Raw genomic sequence first — 18,557 nt, forward strand, 5'->3', positions numbered from 1 at the left:
CGTCTGACCAGTGTTGCCAACTTGGCGACTTTGTCGTTAAATTTGGCGGATTTCCAAACCCTCCGGCGACTTATTTGTGTCAAAAGCGACTAACAACTATTCTAACGATTTATAATGGTGTTATTAGCGACTTTTCTGGTGTTTGGCGACTCACGTATTGTTCTGCAGTTAACGAGCTGCCGTGAGCCCCGCCTCCCTCCCATAGTACTCACAGGCGCTCAGACTGACAGTTGCCTCGCCGCAGCAGAGCTGCTGCTGCAGTCAGAGCAGAGAGGAGACAACCACACTCCCCCGCGTCGAGACTGCAAATGAATTGCGCATGCGCCAACTGCCAAGCCGTCCTGGTTTTGAGCGGGATTTAAATGTAAAATGTAAATGTTTCTTCACTCACTTTCACACTATAATACATTCTGAGTTATGTTCTGCTTAAGACGGGAAAGCAAAAAAGTAATTTTACATTGCAGAATAGAGACATTTCTGATCTACTGTCGTCTGTATTTAACTCCGGTGGTTTCAAGTTTTGATCCTTGAAGGGTTGGGAACGTTTTTTGTACTCCCCTCTACCATGCTCTCTTCTACAGCCGCCATTACATGATATGCAAATTAGGCGATTGAAGAAACACACTCCTCAATGTCAGTCTTGGTACTTTATTGACAAAGATGACGACACCCTGAAACAGAGCAATGCCGCAGGATAAGCTGACAAAGTATTACATATATGCATGTCATGACCAATACACATATATTCAATTACATATATTAAAGACACACTAAACAGTAGTGGAAACAGTCTTACATGAGTGAGTGGATGAACGTCTCAACTCGAGGTGGAGTGAATGAACAACATGTTAACTAAAATGGCCGCTAGGCACTACCGGGTCAAAGCACGGCATATCCGGGCAGCGACAGCATTGACGCTGCCCTCTTGTGGCCGGCGATAAACTCTTCAGCGATGACGTCATTTAGCGACTTCTGGCGACTTTTTGGACAGCCAATAGCTACTTTCCTTACTAAGGAGTTGGCAACACTGCGTCTGACAGGGGTTTAGTTCTGACGGAGAGCACCAGAACACCGCTCCGCCACTTCAGAAATTGCAGTACCCATAAGGAGCCGTTCACATGCCACAGTTTTTGCATGGCTGTGTCTTTAGTTGAAAGCCCAGTGGCGATCTGTTCATCTGTCATACAGTCAATAACTTTGTTGTTATTAGCATCTGGTTAACTAGCTATGCTAACGAATATATAAGAAGCTTTTTCTACAACCAGTGAGGTAAAGGCACATCTTTATATGATCATTATAGTTATAAAAAAACAAGAGAATAAAGTAAACAGGTATAAAATACTATATGACAGTAAATAACAGTTGTTATTAATAAACAAGAATACAGTTTGAAAGGGGAGTGATTTGTAAAATATCCATAAAGAAAAATCAATCTGCTTACAGTTCTGTTTCATATGGATGTTGAGAGATGTATCCATAGATCTCCTCATGATGCTCTCAAAGTGCACCAGATTGATGCTTTTAACTTCAACATTTAGAGGAGGTTAGGTCCCCCCCACTTAAATCATGTCCACATGGATAGGAAACTAAATACTTTTGCACACATCTTGTGTCCATATCTTTCTGTTTTGGTGGTCATGCCACAACCGTGCACGTGCACAGCTATTTGTTTCTTCTCTGTTTTCCGGTTGTTGCCTGTTTTGAATGACGAATACACACTACTGCCGCCTGCTGGCAAGGAGAGTTATTGCCACTCACGCATGCGCAGTTCGTACGTGCTCGGCTGAAGTCTTTGCGGTGTCTGGTTCCAGTGCAACACATGGCCAACACGCAGGAGAACACGCCGACGCAACAGCGTGAGCAGAGACTGCGCAAAATATACAGATAGCAGGAGACAGAGGACAGCCATTGTCAGGTAGGAAAACATTCAGGATCTGGATCAGTATTATTTTAATGGAAACTGAACTAAAGAGAACATTTTAAACTTTAGCAGTCTGCGTGATCTGCCTGCAGGGAGGGGCGGGCCGGCCCTGCGAGTAAAGTAACGAGTAAAGTAACGAGTTACTTTATGTAGAGAGTAACGAAGTAGTGTATATAATATGTAATATATTACTTTTTTTTAGTAACGACCCCATCTCTGTTTGTAGCTTACAAAACAGTGATTCTAATAATACTAGTTTGGATTCCTTGACATTTGAACTCAAGACAGTATCCAAAAAATACATCATATAATTTTAGTTAATATTTTATCTCAGAAACACACTTTTGCTGATATCTTATGCGAGAAATTCAAACGTGGCTCCTTTTTTTTTTTCTCAGCGATCTTACCATCTAACTGCGCATGTGCAGAGTGAGTTTCATAACTCTAGCTTGTTTGTGATTGGAGATATTGAAGGTGTTACAACCGACCCGTGTTACAACTGTCCCTGGTCTCCCCTACATTATTGAAAAAGTTTGAGAATCACTGGACTAGAGTGCTGACGGAGAGCACCGGAACGTCGCTCCAGCTCTTCAAATATTGCAGTACCCATAAGGAGCCGAACACATGCCGCAGTGTTTGCGTGGCTGTGTCTTTAGTTGTAAGCACAGTGGTGATCTGTTGTTATTAGCATCTGGTTAGCTAGCTATGCTAACGAATTTAAAGAGCTTTTCTACAACCAGGTGGAAGAGAGCTATCTCCTGAGAGGCTCAAATAACCTCAGCTCAGTGAGGTTAAGGCACACCTTGATATGATCATTATAGTTATTGAGACATTAGAGACTAAATGAAAAACAGGAATAAAATACTATGACAGTGACAAAAAAGTTGTTAAAAATAACAAGAATAGAGTTTAAAAGGGGAGTGATTTCTAAAATATCCAAAAAGAAAAATCTGCTTACAATTCTGTTTCAAATGGGTGTTGAAAGATGTACCCATAGATCTCTTCATGTTGCTCTCAAAGTGCATCAGATTGATGCTTTTAACTTCAATATTAAAAAAAAAAAAATCTTCCCGGGGGAGCATGCCCCCGTATGAAGGTAGATATGGTGCAAAATGTGAGAGCGTGACAACGGTTCGTGTCGCTACCAGTCCGCTGACATGGCGCATCAATCAACGGTAAATGTTGTCCATTACTTGCCCAGTATTACTTTGAATATTATTATTGTGATTGAGGATTAAATCCGCTTTGAAGACCACCGTTTTATATCGTGCAGTTTAGCGGCAAAATAACGTCAGTCAGCCAGCTAACGCTAGCTTTGTTGAGTTTATGCTAGCTAAACAAGTAGTGGTTGTAGTCTATACAGCAGTAATTCATATATTATAGCCTACTGCTTTGGCACTAACGGTTGATAACCGTTTATGAAAATAAAACCAATTGAACTGTACTGAAATAATGACAAGTTTTATCATTGTCTTGGGCTCCTGCTGTGTTTTTAAAGCCTTTGTAAATTATCCATGCTATTTTCTATTTAGAACGAAGACTTCATAATCTTAAAATCCCTTAACGTTTGTATGCAATTGTGCTAAATTGAACTCTGGAATCAAGCAAATATTAATATGTTTGCATGACATTAGTTATTTATATTTTGCCATCACTGAACTATACGTTTAATACATTTAAGTCAAGCTAAGGTACATGTGTTACATGTGTACAGCTAGTTAGTGCTCTTACCGATGCCTCCTCCAAACAGCATAATAACCAGACTGTATCATTAAAACTAAGTACCAGTTCTAGATCCTTGACTTTAGACAAACAATTCAAAAGACAACATGTATTTAAAGACCAATCTTTAGGGAGAAACCTCAGTGTGATGGACATCCTGTCTGTTGGTTTGGAGAGGACTGAGGGTCTTTCCTCAGAGAGGAGGACCAGGGCTGATGAAGGAGCCCATGCTGGGCAAAGCTGATACCAACTGCACAGGCCTAGTCTGTCACGTTATTTGACTAAATGTGTTTACTTATACATTTAATAGGTTTACACCTTCTGTCCATATGTGCTTTTTATTTAAAACATTTGATTAACTTTTGGTTCACATTTCAATAAATTGTATTTGTATCCTTTTGTCCATTATTCTTACTGAAAATGTTAGATTACACATTCACATCTGACTGAAGATTGGCCCCATTTATTTGTGACGTTGCAAACTCTGTGGTACAAGGCACAAGTGATGTGAAGCTCATAAAGTGAGGCAACTAGAAATAATCAGCTGATGGAGTGTAGATGTGGAAATAGGTGCATTCGTTCAGCTGACTATGTTTTTCGCCACACTTTATAAGCCTGACTATAACCACCCCTTCTCTGAGGTGCAGGCAGCGTCACAAACAAATGATGGTCATGATAGACTACAAAAATATTCGGTGTGCAGATCTTTGTTTTCACAATAAAAGTAGTTTCTTAGTGAATGTCCTGTACTGGTCTTAAAATCTCATAACATCAGCTTTTAATGTTCCTCTTGGATGTTCTTCTTGACCCTCAGAGAAGGAGAAGATGTCGTGTCTTTCGGGCATGTCCTTTCCTAACAAAAATTACAGGAAACATAAAACATTATTGCAGAACAAGTGTGTTATTTATGAAAGAGGTGTGTTTGTGTGTTATGGGGCTGTTGATATAATTATTTTTTAATTGTAATAAGATTATGAATGAACAGTATGAAATTCATCAACATTGAAATATATGTTATTATCAAAATAATATTTAACTGTTATCAAAACGTAGTGCAACTGTAGAAGCTTGCTCTGTTGTCTCCAGGGTTGGGTTGTAACGGAATACATGTAACGGCGTTACGTAATCAGAATACAAAAATCAAGTAACTGTATTCAGCTCGTGTTACATTTGAAAAACGAGTAATCTGATTACAGTTACTTTCGTAAACCTGAAGTGAATACATTTTGGATTACTTATTGGAATTATTGGTGGAAGGATTTCTTCTCAACATGTAATATTCATTACTAGTAGGTACAGTCGATTCTTTTTAAGACAAGTATTTGGATTACTTTCAGAGCCATGTAATCAGTAATCAGTAACTGATTACATTTACAAAGTAACCCTCCCAACCCTGGTTGTCTCACTGAAAGAATAACTTTTACCACGTTTTTTACAGACAATATTGAGAGATAAATAGTAGCAGTTCTCACTATGTGTTAAATATCTTTGCCTTCAATACATTAAATTAGAAAGCTGACAAAGTCATGTTGCTTGTTAACATCTAAATGTGACTTTTTGCATGGAAAAAACCCTCAACTTAACTGATGTGTAGGTGATCTAGTATTTAGTATTGTTTAATGGAATGTATATCAGTGTATTAAAGTCACTACTTCATTCATTTAAACCAATATCTTTCTTGATTCTTTGTACAGTATGAAAAAAGAGTCTGTGCTGAAGTTCACTGCTGTGAGGAGTCCAGTTCTGTCTCTCACTCTCTGGTCCAGCCTGTCTGCATCACCTGGACACTTTAAACAAACAGATATATATGTAAAGTACCATGTGTACAAACAATATAACTGATTCTCTTCTGTTGAACATGTTGGATTGTGTATTGTCCGAGTCAGGGTCCTTTTTATTTTACTGTAACTTTAGAAATTGTGTTACCAATGCTTACTGTTTATTTGATATCAATTTGTAATACAATTAATAAAAACAACAAGGTTTGGGTTCGTTCTTCAGATGACTGTGACGTTAACTTGTAAGCTCAATAATGAACTCCAGCTCAACCAACCATATTGTAATATCTAAGTAATCATCTTGAAATATGACATTAATAATTGTAATATACACACATCTTATTGTGAGGTTGATTTCACATACACTACTTCGACGTTAGCTAAATAGAAAATAGCATGGATAATTTACAAAGGCTTTAAAAACACAGCAGGAGCCCAAGACAATTATAAAACGTGTCATTATTTCAGTACAGTTCAATTGGTTTTATTTTCATAAACGGTTATCAACCGTTAGTGCCAAAGCAGTAGGCTATAATATATAAATTACTGCTGTATAGACTACAACCACTACTTGTTTAGCTAGCATAAACTCAACAAAGCTAGCGTTAGCTGGCTGACTGACGTTATTTCGCCGCTAAACTGCACGATATAAAACGGTGGTCTTCAAAGCGGATTTAATCCCCAATCACAATAATAATATTCAAAGTAATACTGGGCAAGTAATGGGCAAAACTTACCGTTGATTGATGCGCCATGTCAGCGGACTGGTAGCGACCTATTATACATCCATGGTAGCGACACGAACCGTTAGCGAACAGTTAGCCCCGCTGTCATCCGGTTCGACCTGACTGTGACTGTGACTGAGCCAAGCCTCGTTGTTCTGATAGCTCCGCCCCTTCGCTCCAACCCCCCTCCCTCCCCCCACATCTACAGGTGAAAATTACTTTTGCGACACATTTATCGCAAGAAGTGTAGCAAAAGTCAAGACCGCAGATTCGTCGATTTATACTGCCACAGAGCAGATTCGTCAAGTTGTAATGACTGATTTGAGAGGTTGTAATAAATAAAGTTGCAGTTGTAATGGAAAATATATTTAAAAAATATGTATTTTTCTGCAAGTGAACATTTCATCTCCAAGTTCATTTTTTTTCTACAAGCTACAACCTTTTTTTTTTCTTCTGTGACTTCAAATTTGGTTCACAGTTACGTGGATAATTTTTACAAGTGTAAATTTGATTCACAGTTACGTGGATATTTTATACAAGTGTACATTTGGTTCACAGTTACGTGGATATTTTATACAAGTGTAAATGTAAGCACACAAACTCAGATTTTTTTCCTGCAAGTGCTCACATCAGGTTTTACACGCTCTCACATTTTGCACCATATCTACCTTCATACCCCCGGACCCCCCTAGAGGAGGTTAGGTCCCCCCCACTTAAATCATGTTCACATGGACACTAAATACATTTGCACACATCTTGTGTCCATATCTTTCTGTTTTGGTGGTCATGCCACGTGCACGTGCATGCATGCGTGAGTCACGGTGAGATATCTGGATTAAGAGGTTGCTTTTTCTTTGCACAGCATGAAAGAAAGGCGAAATGAATGGGCTGTGATTTTAGTTTTTTTAAGCAGAGGTTGAGTTCAATAATGTGTACGGCCCTCGGAGGATGTTGTAAAAATTGAAAGGAAAAAGGTTCCCCACACTTGCTGTAAATAATAATAAAAACCCTTGATTTATAACTTAACATCTCTGTCTCCTATTGATCTGAGTATATTATAAAGAATAGCCAGTTAATTGAAGCATTATAGCACAGGCCTTTGTCAGATGGTATATTACGCTGTTTTTTTTCTGCTTCGAATAGTTCTCTCTTTTTTCACCATACCTGTGTTTGCATCACTGTGTAATGCTAACTAACGTGCTAGCTACTTGCTAGGTAGCTAACTTGATCCAGCCACGCCAGAGGCCTGTACTACGAAGCAGGATTTTCGCTTAGCCGGCTAACTTCAGGGAAAACTCAGGGTTTCCGGTCCTACGACGCTGGTTCTCTTTTTAGCGGGCATGGTAACTTATGCTGTGTGGCTAACCTGCCCCGGAGCAGGTTAGGTTGCAGGCTAAGAGATCAACTCAGTGAAAGCACTGCTTGCTGACCAATCAGAGTTCAGTGTGCGGAGTTTAAAGCGATCAAGTCATACAGGAGAAAGGAAATACAGAAAAACTGCCGTTGCAGGAAAGACGGCCGGCAAAGATCACCGACTGTGAACGTGAACATTAATAGAATATCACCTCTCATCTTCAGAGCAATCTGACTATTATAACATTAGCGTTAAGAAAGCTTAATTAAATATCTGCCACAACATAAGTAACCGGATCAAAGTAACAGTACAGTCCACGCGGCATATCACATCATAATGTATCATATATTTCCTTATCTGAGTCAGCTTCTTGAGCCGTATTTGGCCGTGCAACACACAGTGTCACATACTGTATGCAGAAGTATTATTTTAAGCAACACATTAAGTTGACGAAACACTTGAGTCAAATGTAGATGGAAGTAGATGACCGGAAGTAGATGGGCGTGACTTCGCCAACTCTATAGAGTGGCGAAGTCACGCCCATCTACTTCCGGTCCATGGGACCTTATTTCGGAAAAATAATGTATTGAAGTCAATGGAGAGAGAAAACTTATCTTTCGATCCCGTTTGAATTGTGCCATGAATTACACATATTATGTTTGTCAATCTTAAAAAATAATTTCCATGTCAAAAAAGTCACAGTTTGTCGTAAAACTTTTGATATATAAGACTATGAAAAATACGCAACTAGAAAGACTAATCCCAGAGTAAGTAAGTAAGTGATGTCACAATTGTTTTCTTCCACTAAGACATAGCTAAGATCAGCGCCATATAGATATAATCTATCTATATGGCGCTGGCTAAGATAAGATAACTTTAACAAGATGCCTGTGTGCTTAGTACCAGGTTGTTATCATACCAGCAATGGGTCTTGCTTGTTCTTTCGCTTCCCGTCTGATGAAAGGACCAGGAGTGGCTGGATCAAGTTAGGTACCTAGCTAGTAGCTAGCACGTTAGTTAGCATTACAGCCATGTCATTTGTATTAGCCTTAATATGAAGTAACATTAAGTAACCCAAAATGTTAAACAGTAAGAGTAGTAGTCATATTTCGTGAACCCTTTGAAGAGTACTGTCACCGGTGGGATCATTCTATAATACACAATTTAAGCCTCTCTGAAGAACCAGCACCTTACCGTGGTAGAGAGGTTTGTGTGCCCTGATGAACCTGGGGGCTGTGTTGTCTGGAACCTTGTGCTCCTGGTAGGGTCTCCCATGGCAAATTGGTCTCAGGCAAGGGGCCAGACTAAGATTGGTTCAAAAGACCTCATGAAAGACGACACAGGAAGTGAGGATACCCGGCCCGGAGGAAGCCCGGGGTCCCCTTCTGGAGCCAGGCCCAGAAGGAAATCCCCGGTTGGGTGCTTCGTTGTTGGAGTTTACCCCAGTGGACGAGAGGGTCGCCTCCCTACGCCTGCGGGTTATGGGGGGGAAAACTCTGACTGTTGTGTGTGCTTATGCACCCAACAGCAGTTCAGAGTATACGGCCTTCTTGGAGACCCTGGAAAGAGTCCTGTATGGGGCTCCTGAAGGGGACTCTTTAGTCTTGCTGGGAGACTTCAACGCACATGTGGGCAATGATGGAGACACTTGGAGGGGCGTGATTGGGAGGAACGGCCCCCCTGATCTGAACCGGAGTGGTGGTTTGTTACTGGACTTCTGTGATAGTCATGGATTGGCCATAACAAACACCATGTTCGAACATAAGGATGCTCATAAGTGTACGTGGTACCAGAGCACCCTAGGCAGAAGGTCCATGATCGATTTCGTTATCGTATCATTGGACCTGAGGCCGTATGATTTGGACACTCGGGTAAAGAGATTGGCGGAGTTGTCAACTGATCACCATCTGGTGGTGAGTTGGGTCGAGTGGCGGGGGAAGCCTCTGGATAGACCTGGTAAGCCCAAACGTGTAGTTCGGGTGAACTGGGAACGTCTGGAGGAGGCCCAAGTTCAGGAGACCTTCAACTCACACCTCCGGCGGAGCTTTTCGGGCATTCCTGTGGAGGTTGGGGACATTGAACCAGAGTGGTCGGTGTTCAAAGCCTCTATTGCAAAAGCCGCCGCGGGGAGCTGTGGTCTCAAGGTCTTAGGTGCCTTTTTTTCAGCAGGGCCTACGTAGCGATACCCAGGAAGTAAATGAGAAATCTCCAACGAGGCGTTTTGGGGAGGTCTTTTCTGTGTTAGAGTTTTACTCCCTACAGGGTGTACTTTCAGGGTTTTTGACTCTGCAGACCGTTTATATGCATGAAAACCTTCACACAAGGGGACGGGTAATCAGGGGCGCCATAAGGGGGTGAAAAGTTAGGACGATTCTATGGGCCCGTGACTGACAGGGGCCCCAAAATGTTCAGAACATTAAGAAAAAAAATGTAAGTAACCTTTAATCAATCGTCAATAATTAACATTAATAGAACGTTATATTGATAAATTACTCACTAAACTTACGATTCATTTAACTTATTTTCTTCCAAAAGTTAATTACCCAAAGCCTCTGTACACCCCCTTTTATTTACATGTAATGGTTTGGTCCTGCCTCCAAACGGGTGCGGCACCGGCACTTGTAGAGAGTGAAAGCATGTGAGGAGGGATGCTAGTACTTAGCCTACATACGTGTGTTGTACCCAAAGTCAGGCTCTAAGAAAAGAAGAGAAAGGAGAGAAAGACAAGAGAGATGGACTAAAGGGTGACAGTATGTCACCCAGTTTTTCACAAGAAAAGGTGGGTGTGGTCCATGAGTGGTGGAAATTAGTCTGTTAGCTATTGTTTTTTTGTTTACTAAGCTGACATTAAGTACTGTTATCTGTGTGTGGTTATTCTAGCGTCCAGGAGAGAAGCTTAAAAAGGAGACTAAATGGAGTCTCTGAGATTGTTTCAAATTGGTACTTTAATTAATAAAAAGCGTGGTAATGTTACAAACAGGATATTGTCCGACAGAAATACAGCTGTGTATCTGGCTCTGGTAAGCGGAGAAAGAGACCGAACCTCTCAGGTCGCGCTGTTTATATATCCTCTGCTGGCTCCTCCCAGCGGGCCGGCTCTCCACGTTTCAATGTCCATTGTTACGCATATCAGAGGATACAGACATTGTACATTCAATATATATCTAAACACGCCTTTTCTCCTCCTTAACTCTTTCATGACTTTTCATTTAACACATTCTAAACGCTGTAATCAATACTCCTAAAAATACAGGAAATACTTCACGGCAGTTTGGTTTCCGGTCGTTCCGAATGTTGTCACATGCTACCCACATCTGTAAACAATAACGTACTCAAATAAACTGTACCTTATCCAACAATAATAATATCTCGACGTCTATAGTTGTAGTGTTGAAATCAGTAGGTTTCGCTGTGCAACATCATATCGCTGCTAAATTCACCTATATAGTAAATGGTATATTAGCCTCATGCTAACCGGAGATGAAGGATTTTCAGAATAAAAGCCTAACAACTGGTTGTGCACAAGAACTTCTGGTTTTTCAGTATAAAACAGCATTTAAACTGACGGTATGTTTAAGGTGCACTATGCTATCAAAACATTGATTTTAATTTCTAACAGTACTGTTAATATCTTCAGAGGTCTTTAATTTCACTGCTCTTTTAGCTGATATTTAAAGGTATGGTAGGTAATTCACTTCAGAAATGCTTTTTGTTATATTCCATGGAATGCTCTTAACATCCCGATAGCAATAAATATATTAAATGCTTTGACAATAAATACATACAAAAATGTCATCTGTGGAAGCCGTGGCGCTGTAAAAAGCACGACCAATCATCTGAGCTGGCCCGGCAAAAATGACTGGATGGCCTCCCTGCCTGTCAGCCTTCCATCTGTGCACAAACTTATCTCGTGTCATGTGCGCGTTCGTGTGTGTTGGAGGAGGGGCTCTGTAAGGAATTCTGAAGGAAGGGGCTGATTTTTTTCGGTTGTGTACTTTCAAATTCTAGCGCACTCGAGCTGGTTTCTCCATTCTTACCTCCCTACCTTTAATAAATGCAGGCACATTTTTAGCGCCTATTCATACTAAATCAGTTGTCCCTCCCCCTTGTGCCAGGACCAACAGATCCATCTCTAAACTCAGCAGCCCTGTCCCCCCATAATGCTGAACCTGAACCAGCTTTTCTCCCAACTGAAGGAGGTGAGCAGCATTGTGTTGAATGACATGCCACTTAACATATCTGAAGGGAGACTGGAATATAACAAAAAGCTACCATCTAATTTAAATTATACATTTCAAACACAGTATTTTCCCACATAGCCAATGATCTATATAAAACAAAAAACTGCTTTTAGTCTATTTAGGATGATGGACAGTTTGAATCATTGAGTGATCAGTCTGTAAACAAAATGTTAATCACAGACATTTTGGTTATGATATTAATACTAATGTTATTATATTAAAGCAGGGGTGGGGAACCTCCGGCCCCCGGGCCGTATACGGACCGCTAGACCATTTGGTACGGCCCTCGAGGTAATTTATAAACAAAGTGGCCTGTGCCTGGTGGTGGGGCCCAATGTGATATATTTTCATGGGGCCCAAAATCCCTGGCGGCGCCCCTGCGGGTAATAACCGGAAAAGCATGACATGGGCCCTTTAAGGGAATTTATTATAGGACATTAAAATAGTCTCTATTTAGTTATTTCACATTCCAAGGGCAGCCATTCAGATCGGTCAGAGGGGCTTGAAACCTTGAATACACAATGACATTTCCTCCACCACTGATCTAATCTGCCAAGAGTTTGGGTGTGGTTAAACTTTTATCAAGCGGTTTATGATTAGCCTAAATAATTGGCTTCTGGCTTTCAGCTTTAAACACAACATGTTCCCCTGTTGAAGCTGTGTCCTTTTATGATCCCCTGTTGTGAACAAAGTCTGTCAGACAGGAAAAGTGCTTCATTTGGGTTGTTTTGTCACCTCAGGCCAAATTACATTTTATAGCCACTTATAAGCTCAAACTAGAAGCAAAAATCCTCAGACAGAGCAGTTCTGCTTGTAACAGCCAACAATGAAGACAAAAAATATGTTCTTCCTCTTGTATTACAGCCCCCCAGGTAGCTCTACCAGACTAAAAGACTAAAAAACATATTTTTCCAGATGACCACCATGATTTGCAGTCTGAATTTGCATCCTGTGCAGTTTCCCCCTTGCTACAGAAAATAATACAATTTTAAAGAAATAAGATTAAATATCTAGAATATAAAAACACATTTAATGATTTCAGAGAATGTCTGTCTTTCCTATGTAGGATAACCATTCTAGCAGCAAAAGACAGACATTTGAAATGCAGCTTTGTTGAGTGAGATGAACATATTTTTAGCAGTCCTTGCGAGTCAAAAGGAGCGAAACAGAGGTGAGATCCAGACTGTGAACAGTTTGGTTCAGCTAATCTGCCTCATCTGCTGTGGATAACGTGTGAATAAACTCTGTGAAATATATAAATCAAGCAGCAACATTTAGGAAGCAATTCAAACTGAACCTCATATTTGAAAAGGTTATATATTTTTTTGTAATGACAACTCATAACTATGATGGGATTTGACAGTGATTCAATATGTATGTAGGTCTCCTGGCTACAAAATGTTGTCAGACAGAAGGGTGTCGCCCTGACCATTGTTAGGCAATTATCATATGGATATTAGGGCTTGTAATTAACATGCTGCGGATCCTGGTACTATCTATTTGTGCAGGACCTTTGTCCTTTCCAGCTGGAAATATGACTGATTCTGTTAAATGCTATAACTCTTTATTAAATAACACAAATTTGGTTTAAGCTTGTATATTTGTTATTTTCTTACCAGAAGGTGATTAAGTGTAGAATTTCCACCACAATAACTTCGTAGCATCTCTCCTTTTAATACATGATATACATTTGATTGACCTTTTAGCCAAACACATGCACAACTGAACAAAACGACAGCAGGAATATGAAGAACTTGTACTTTACCCCTTATGTAACAACGCAGACAATACTTATACATCGACTGATTATGACCTCATCACAAACACAATCTCACAAAGGCATTTAGTGAAACATGATTTTGAAAGCCTATTTCACTCAAAGCAAAGAACTGAAATGAGCTTCCAATGCAGATTTAAAAAAGATGGCGGATTAAAGAATACTCAGGTGGTTTGTAGCTGAGACTCTAGAGTAAAAGTAGAGGTCATCATTATTATCACCACAGAGGTCACACTAGTCCGTAAAACATTTCAAAGGACGTTACATGTAACTAATGAGAGAGTCTGTTTATATTTATTTTAATATGTTGTGTTCAGGTATTAATAGAGAGCTGAAAAAAGCTCTAATCCTTCATGCAGCAACAAAAAAATGAAATATTGAAACGCTGGCTAATCCAATTTGACAGGCAGCACATCTTTGGGACAGCAGTCCATCGTTCAAAGGATTATGTGCTGCGTGAGAGCAGTTTGGCTGGCATTAGACTCTCCATTTGCTTTAAAGATTAGTTTATAATACTGCTGCAGCTTGGGAATAGAAAGAGATGACTGCAGGATGTTCCCCAGTGTGTCTCTTTTCACAACGCAGACTGGTGCCTAAAACCTTTGTGGGACATTCATTTGTTTATTGTTGTTCAGGAGGTACAGGATTCTTGTAAATTACAGTTTTTAGACTCACTACTTCAGAGGTAGATAAAGAGGAAGGAGGCTAAGAGATGTCATAAAATGTGAGGTCATAAGGGTGAGAAAACTATGATGACTTGGATTAAGGAGGAAGGGTTCACTGCACCTAATCCTATAAAAAGAGAGAAACGTAAAAACTGATATGGCAGCCTTCAAAAGGACCTAAATTAGGGGCAATCATTTCCCTTTAAAAGGGGGAAGCAGGGTATCCATTTCAGCATTTATGACCAATCTGTTGATGGGGATGAGGGGGCCACTCCCTCAATTAAATAAGCAAGTATTTGTCAAATGCAGCGGAAAAATCAGAAATGACATAGACAACAAGTGTGCTGTTGAAGAATAATATGAAGATTAAATGGTAAGGAACTGAGTGTTAGGGTGGAGGGAGGACGCTGGGAATTAAGGAAATAGCAACTTTTACAACTCCAATCCCAGTGTCTAAATGTAAAGCACCGACTTTTCACAGTGATTCAAACATTGAGTAATCTTAGCTCTACTATGTTATCATCTTTTCTGATTTTCTCGTTTTTAGCTCAACACCAGCGCTATTTGGTTTGGATGTGTTTAGACATGTTTTTGTAAGTCCCTTAGTTCCAGCATGAAACAGCTGTGAGTGGTGACGACTCGGCACTAACTGTGCTGGCTGCTGTTTCTGTGTTTCAGGTGATGGACTTCCCAAAGAAAGCAGTCCTTTCATCAACAGCAGCGCAGCCGACAGTGTGGATAAGAGCCAGCAGTATGACGGCAAGACTATGGCTCTGTTCGAGGTGGGGATAGTTTTCACAACTAAATTCAAAACATATTTTCACATTGTCACGTCTAATATGACCGTGTGTGTGTGTGTGTGTGTGGCCTAGCATTACTATACTTGTGGGGACCTAAATCTGTTTACACAGTCACGTGTGGGGACTCACCTCCCTTATGGGGACAAATTGGAGGTCCCCATGAGGGGAATCATTAATTTTAGGGTGAAGACTTGGTTAGGTTTAGGGTTAGGGTAAGGGTAAGGGTTAGGCATGTGTTGGTTATGGTTAAGGTTAGGATAAGTCTCCAGGAATTGCATGTAAGTCAATGTAATGTCCCCTGAAGTGATGTGATGTGTGTGTGTGTGTGTGTGTGTGTGTGTGTGTGTGTGTGTGTGTGTGTGTGTGTGTGTGTGTGTGTGTGTGTGTGTGTGTGTGTGTGTGTGTGTGTGTGTGTGTGTGTGTGTGTGTGTGTGTGTGTGTGTGTGTGTGTGTGTGTGTGTGTGTGTGTGTGTGTGTGTGTGTGTGTGTGTGTGTGTGTGTGTGTGTGTGTGTGTGTGTGGTGTGTGTGTGTGTGTGTGTGTGTGTGTGTGTGTGTGTGTGTGTGTGTGTGTGTGTGTGTGTGTGTGTGTGTGTGTGTGTGTGTGTTGCAGGAGGAAATGGATACCAGTCCAATGGTCTCCTCTCTGCTCAGCAGTCTTGCCAACTACTCAAACCTGCCAACGGGCAGCAAAGAGCACGAAGAGGCCGAGAATAACGAGGAGGGGGCTCGTCCGTCTAAAAAACCTGTCAAGGTAGATATATCAATCCCATTTCAAAGGGAATCATGTTTCTTTGTCAGTGCTTTAGGAGACTGGGTTGACATTTCAATTTAAGAGAATAATAAAATAGACTGCAATATTCTCACAGTTATTGTAAAAATGTTTATTTTTTATAATGATCCTGGACAAAGTTAGCCCGATTTCTAACTCAATCAAAGAAGGGCAACTGTATTTGTTGTAGGACAGTATGGCTTGTTCGGCAGGGAATACAAACAATAACATGAAATTATAAATCTTGACTTGAAAGGCATATTCAGGTGTGTGACATTTTGTAGTCTTTTAAAAGTACTTTGTTGTTTAAATAGACAGGGACACAAACGGATAGGTGCATACGTATTCATCATAGTGTATTAAAACATGAATTATATTTGCATAAACTATTTGTAATGTAAATGATAAATAGACAGGAAGGGATGTGTCTTCCTCCTTTCCAACATATTAGTCTCTCTTTGTGTTTGAGAAGAATAAACCCCTTTCTTTACTTTTAAAGAGTACACTTTTGCTTTTGCACTCGTTTGAGAAATGAAGTCTGCTAGGAAAGACGGACAAAGGTGCTTGGTTCAGCACATTATGAAGAGGCTTCCTGAGACACCGGAAGAGTCCTACAGAGCCGGCTGTCAAGAGCAACTTAAGCTCTCACTAAACGGCGTTTCCCCTGTGGACAAAAAAACAAGCAGTGCCTTTGATCTGTCCGCTCATCCCTCAGCTCCTTATCATCACATGCAAAGAGCTCTCTACAGAATTTGAAACACTCAAAAACACTTCAGATGTGGTCTATTCTGTACACTGTAACTTTTTTGGTATATCGTTAACAATTGTTTGCTCCGATACAGTAGTTGAGACAATTATAAATTAAGGGTAAAAGAGATAGTAATATAACACAACATGCGGGCAGCTGCTTTTGTTAACATTTGGCCCAATGGACCAACCTTAAGAATGTGAGAATTGTGACTCTCATGTGTGTAGATTTTTAATATGTTCACTAAATGGAAGGAAGAAAATGAACATGTATCTTTAAACTGCTCTGTAGAGATGTTTCTTTAAGGATATTACTTGTCCTCCTCTTCTTCTTTTCACAAGATGTTCATCTTTCTGTGTTTGAGAAGAATAAACCTCATATATATTAAAAGATTGCAACAACAATCATGATATTAAGGAACACTACAGTTAAGGAGACTGGACACAAAAGTGCATTTATTCTCAAATTAATTGAATTTTCATGGAAAGTAAGTTGAGCTAGACTGAAAACAATAACAGAGCAACTTTTTGCTGATCACTTTCACGTTTGTGTTTCTCAGGCTCCACAGCTGGGTACTCTGATTGGTGTGTACTTGCCATGTATCCAGAACATTTTCGGGGTGATCCTCTTCCTGCGGATGACCTGGATGGTCGGGGTTGGAGGCGTCTTTGGCTCCTTTATAATTGTCTTCATGTGTTGCTCCACAGTGAGTTTTGTAACATAATCTCTTCTCAGAAAACTGTTGTAAAATAAAAATAAGTCAGTAGAATAGATCTGTAAACAACATATTATATAAATAGTGGTTCGTAGGCACACACATACACCATTTGGGTAGCATGTGATTACACTTCAGGCTGTTACAATACAAAAAAAGCAGTACAATTCAAAATGGCATTGCACAGATACTGAAGGTGACATCCTGGCATGAGCCGATCTGCCAATAAACCCACTAGCACCCCTCCATCATTCTTCTGTTGGATTCTGTTATTCGATGCTACGCCAACAACCAACTAGCCAGGAGCTAACCCAAGGCATGCCATATAGCCAACCCAGTCTCACGGCATTTCGTGTTCACCAACACGATTTTTAATCTATTGATTCGTGTTCACCAACACGATTTGCCCCTTTTTTTCGTGTTGCACAGCACGATTTTAAAAGCAATGTATTTCTACTGGTAATGTGTTTCGTGCCTGCAGGCTGCAGCACGTCTTTTTCTCCGGTCGGGTCGAGGAAGACCGGAAGCTGTGTGGTTCATAAAAACATGTTCTTACTCAATATCAAGCCACAGTTATTGCTTTTATTTTAAATCGTATAATTTCGGACTTTTGTTGCCGTCTGTGAGGAAAATAAATGGGGCTCAGAGCCTCAGAATACTGAAATCTGTATTTTTTAAATCTTTTTTTCCTTCTAATTTGTTATTCTTTTCAAAATAACACACTGTTATTTACTCACCAATAACACACAATTATCCTTGCTTTTATTTATTGGTTTAATTCCATAATCTCGGGCTTTTTTGGCGTCCGTCAGGAACTGAATTTCAAAATAAATATAACCGGAAACAGACGTAGGCATTTCGAGCGATTACCCAAGATCCTCAGATATGGTTTTAAGCTCGCTGATCGGATGTGTTAGCCGCAATGCATGCTGGGATTTGGTGTTTATATTATAAGAAATCCGAAAAACATTTTAAAAGAATAAAATAATACTTAATTCCGAGTGCTCTTGCTTTTCTCTTTGAAAGTCATCACATAACGGCATTGTAATACACGGTTCGGCTGCATTACATATTACAGATCTGCCGTAGTTCTTTATTTATAGCGCCCTGATGTGAAGACCTTTGGAAAAACTGGAAGAAATGCCGCCGAAACTGAATACTTGACGTGGATCATAAATATATCAACAACATCTTCAATTTCTCTTCACACAATACGTCTCCTTGCAGTATCAACACTAATTTGGCTGACTTTTACATTTGATCTAATTCATAGATAGGTTATATTTACACCATAACGGTGCACAGCTGATAGAAAAGGACTGTCGTTTTTAAAGATATTAC

At 40.1% G+C, this 18,557-nt stretch overlaps 1 protein-coding gene across 1 annotated transcript in view; it reads left to right on the forward strand.

Moving 5' to 3' along the window:
* The first annotated feature begins 14,867 nt into the window (after nt 1–14,867).
* LOC117449870 (solute carrier family 12 member 5-like) overlaps nt 14,868–18,557 on the forward strand; it is a 56,404-nt gene continuing 52,714 nt past the window's right edge. Inside the window, exons 1-3 of the mRNA XM_034087773.2 lie at nt 14,868–14,965; nt 15,595–15,735; nt 17,061–17,207. Of these exons, the coding sequence (XP_033943664.1) occupies nt 14,951–14,965; nt 15,595–15,735; nt 17,061–17,207 (303 nt within the window). The 5' untranslated portion in view covers nt 14,868–14,950. The remainder of the gene's footprint in view (nt 14,966–15,594; nt 15,736–17,060; nt 17,208–18,557) is intronic.

This window comes from Pseudochaenichthys georgianus, chromosome 7, assembly GCF_902827115.2.
Source record: "Pseudochaenichthys georgianus chromosome 7, fPseGeo1.2, whole genome shotgun sequence".
NCBI classification, from domain to species: domain Eukaryota; kingdom Metazoa; phylum Chordata; class Actinopteri; order Perciformes; family Channichthyidae; genus Pseudochaenichthys; species Pseudochaenichthys georgianus.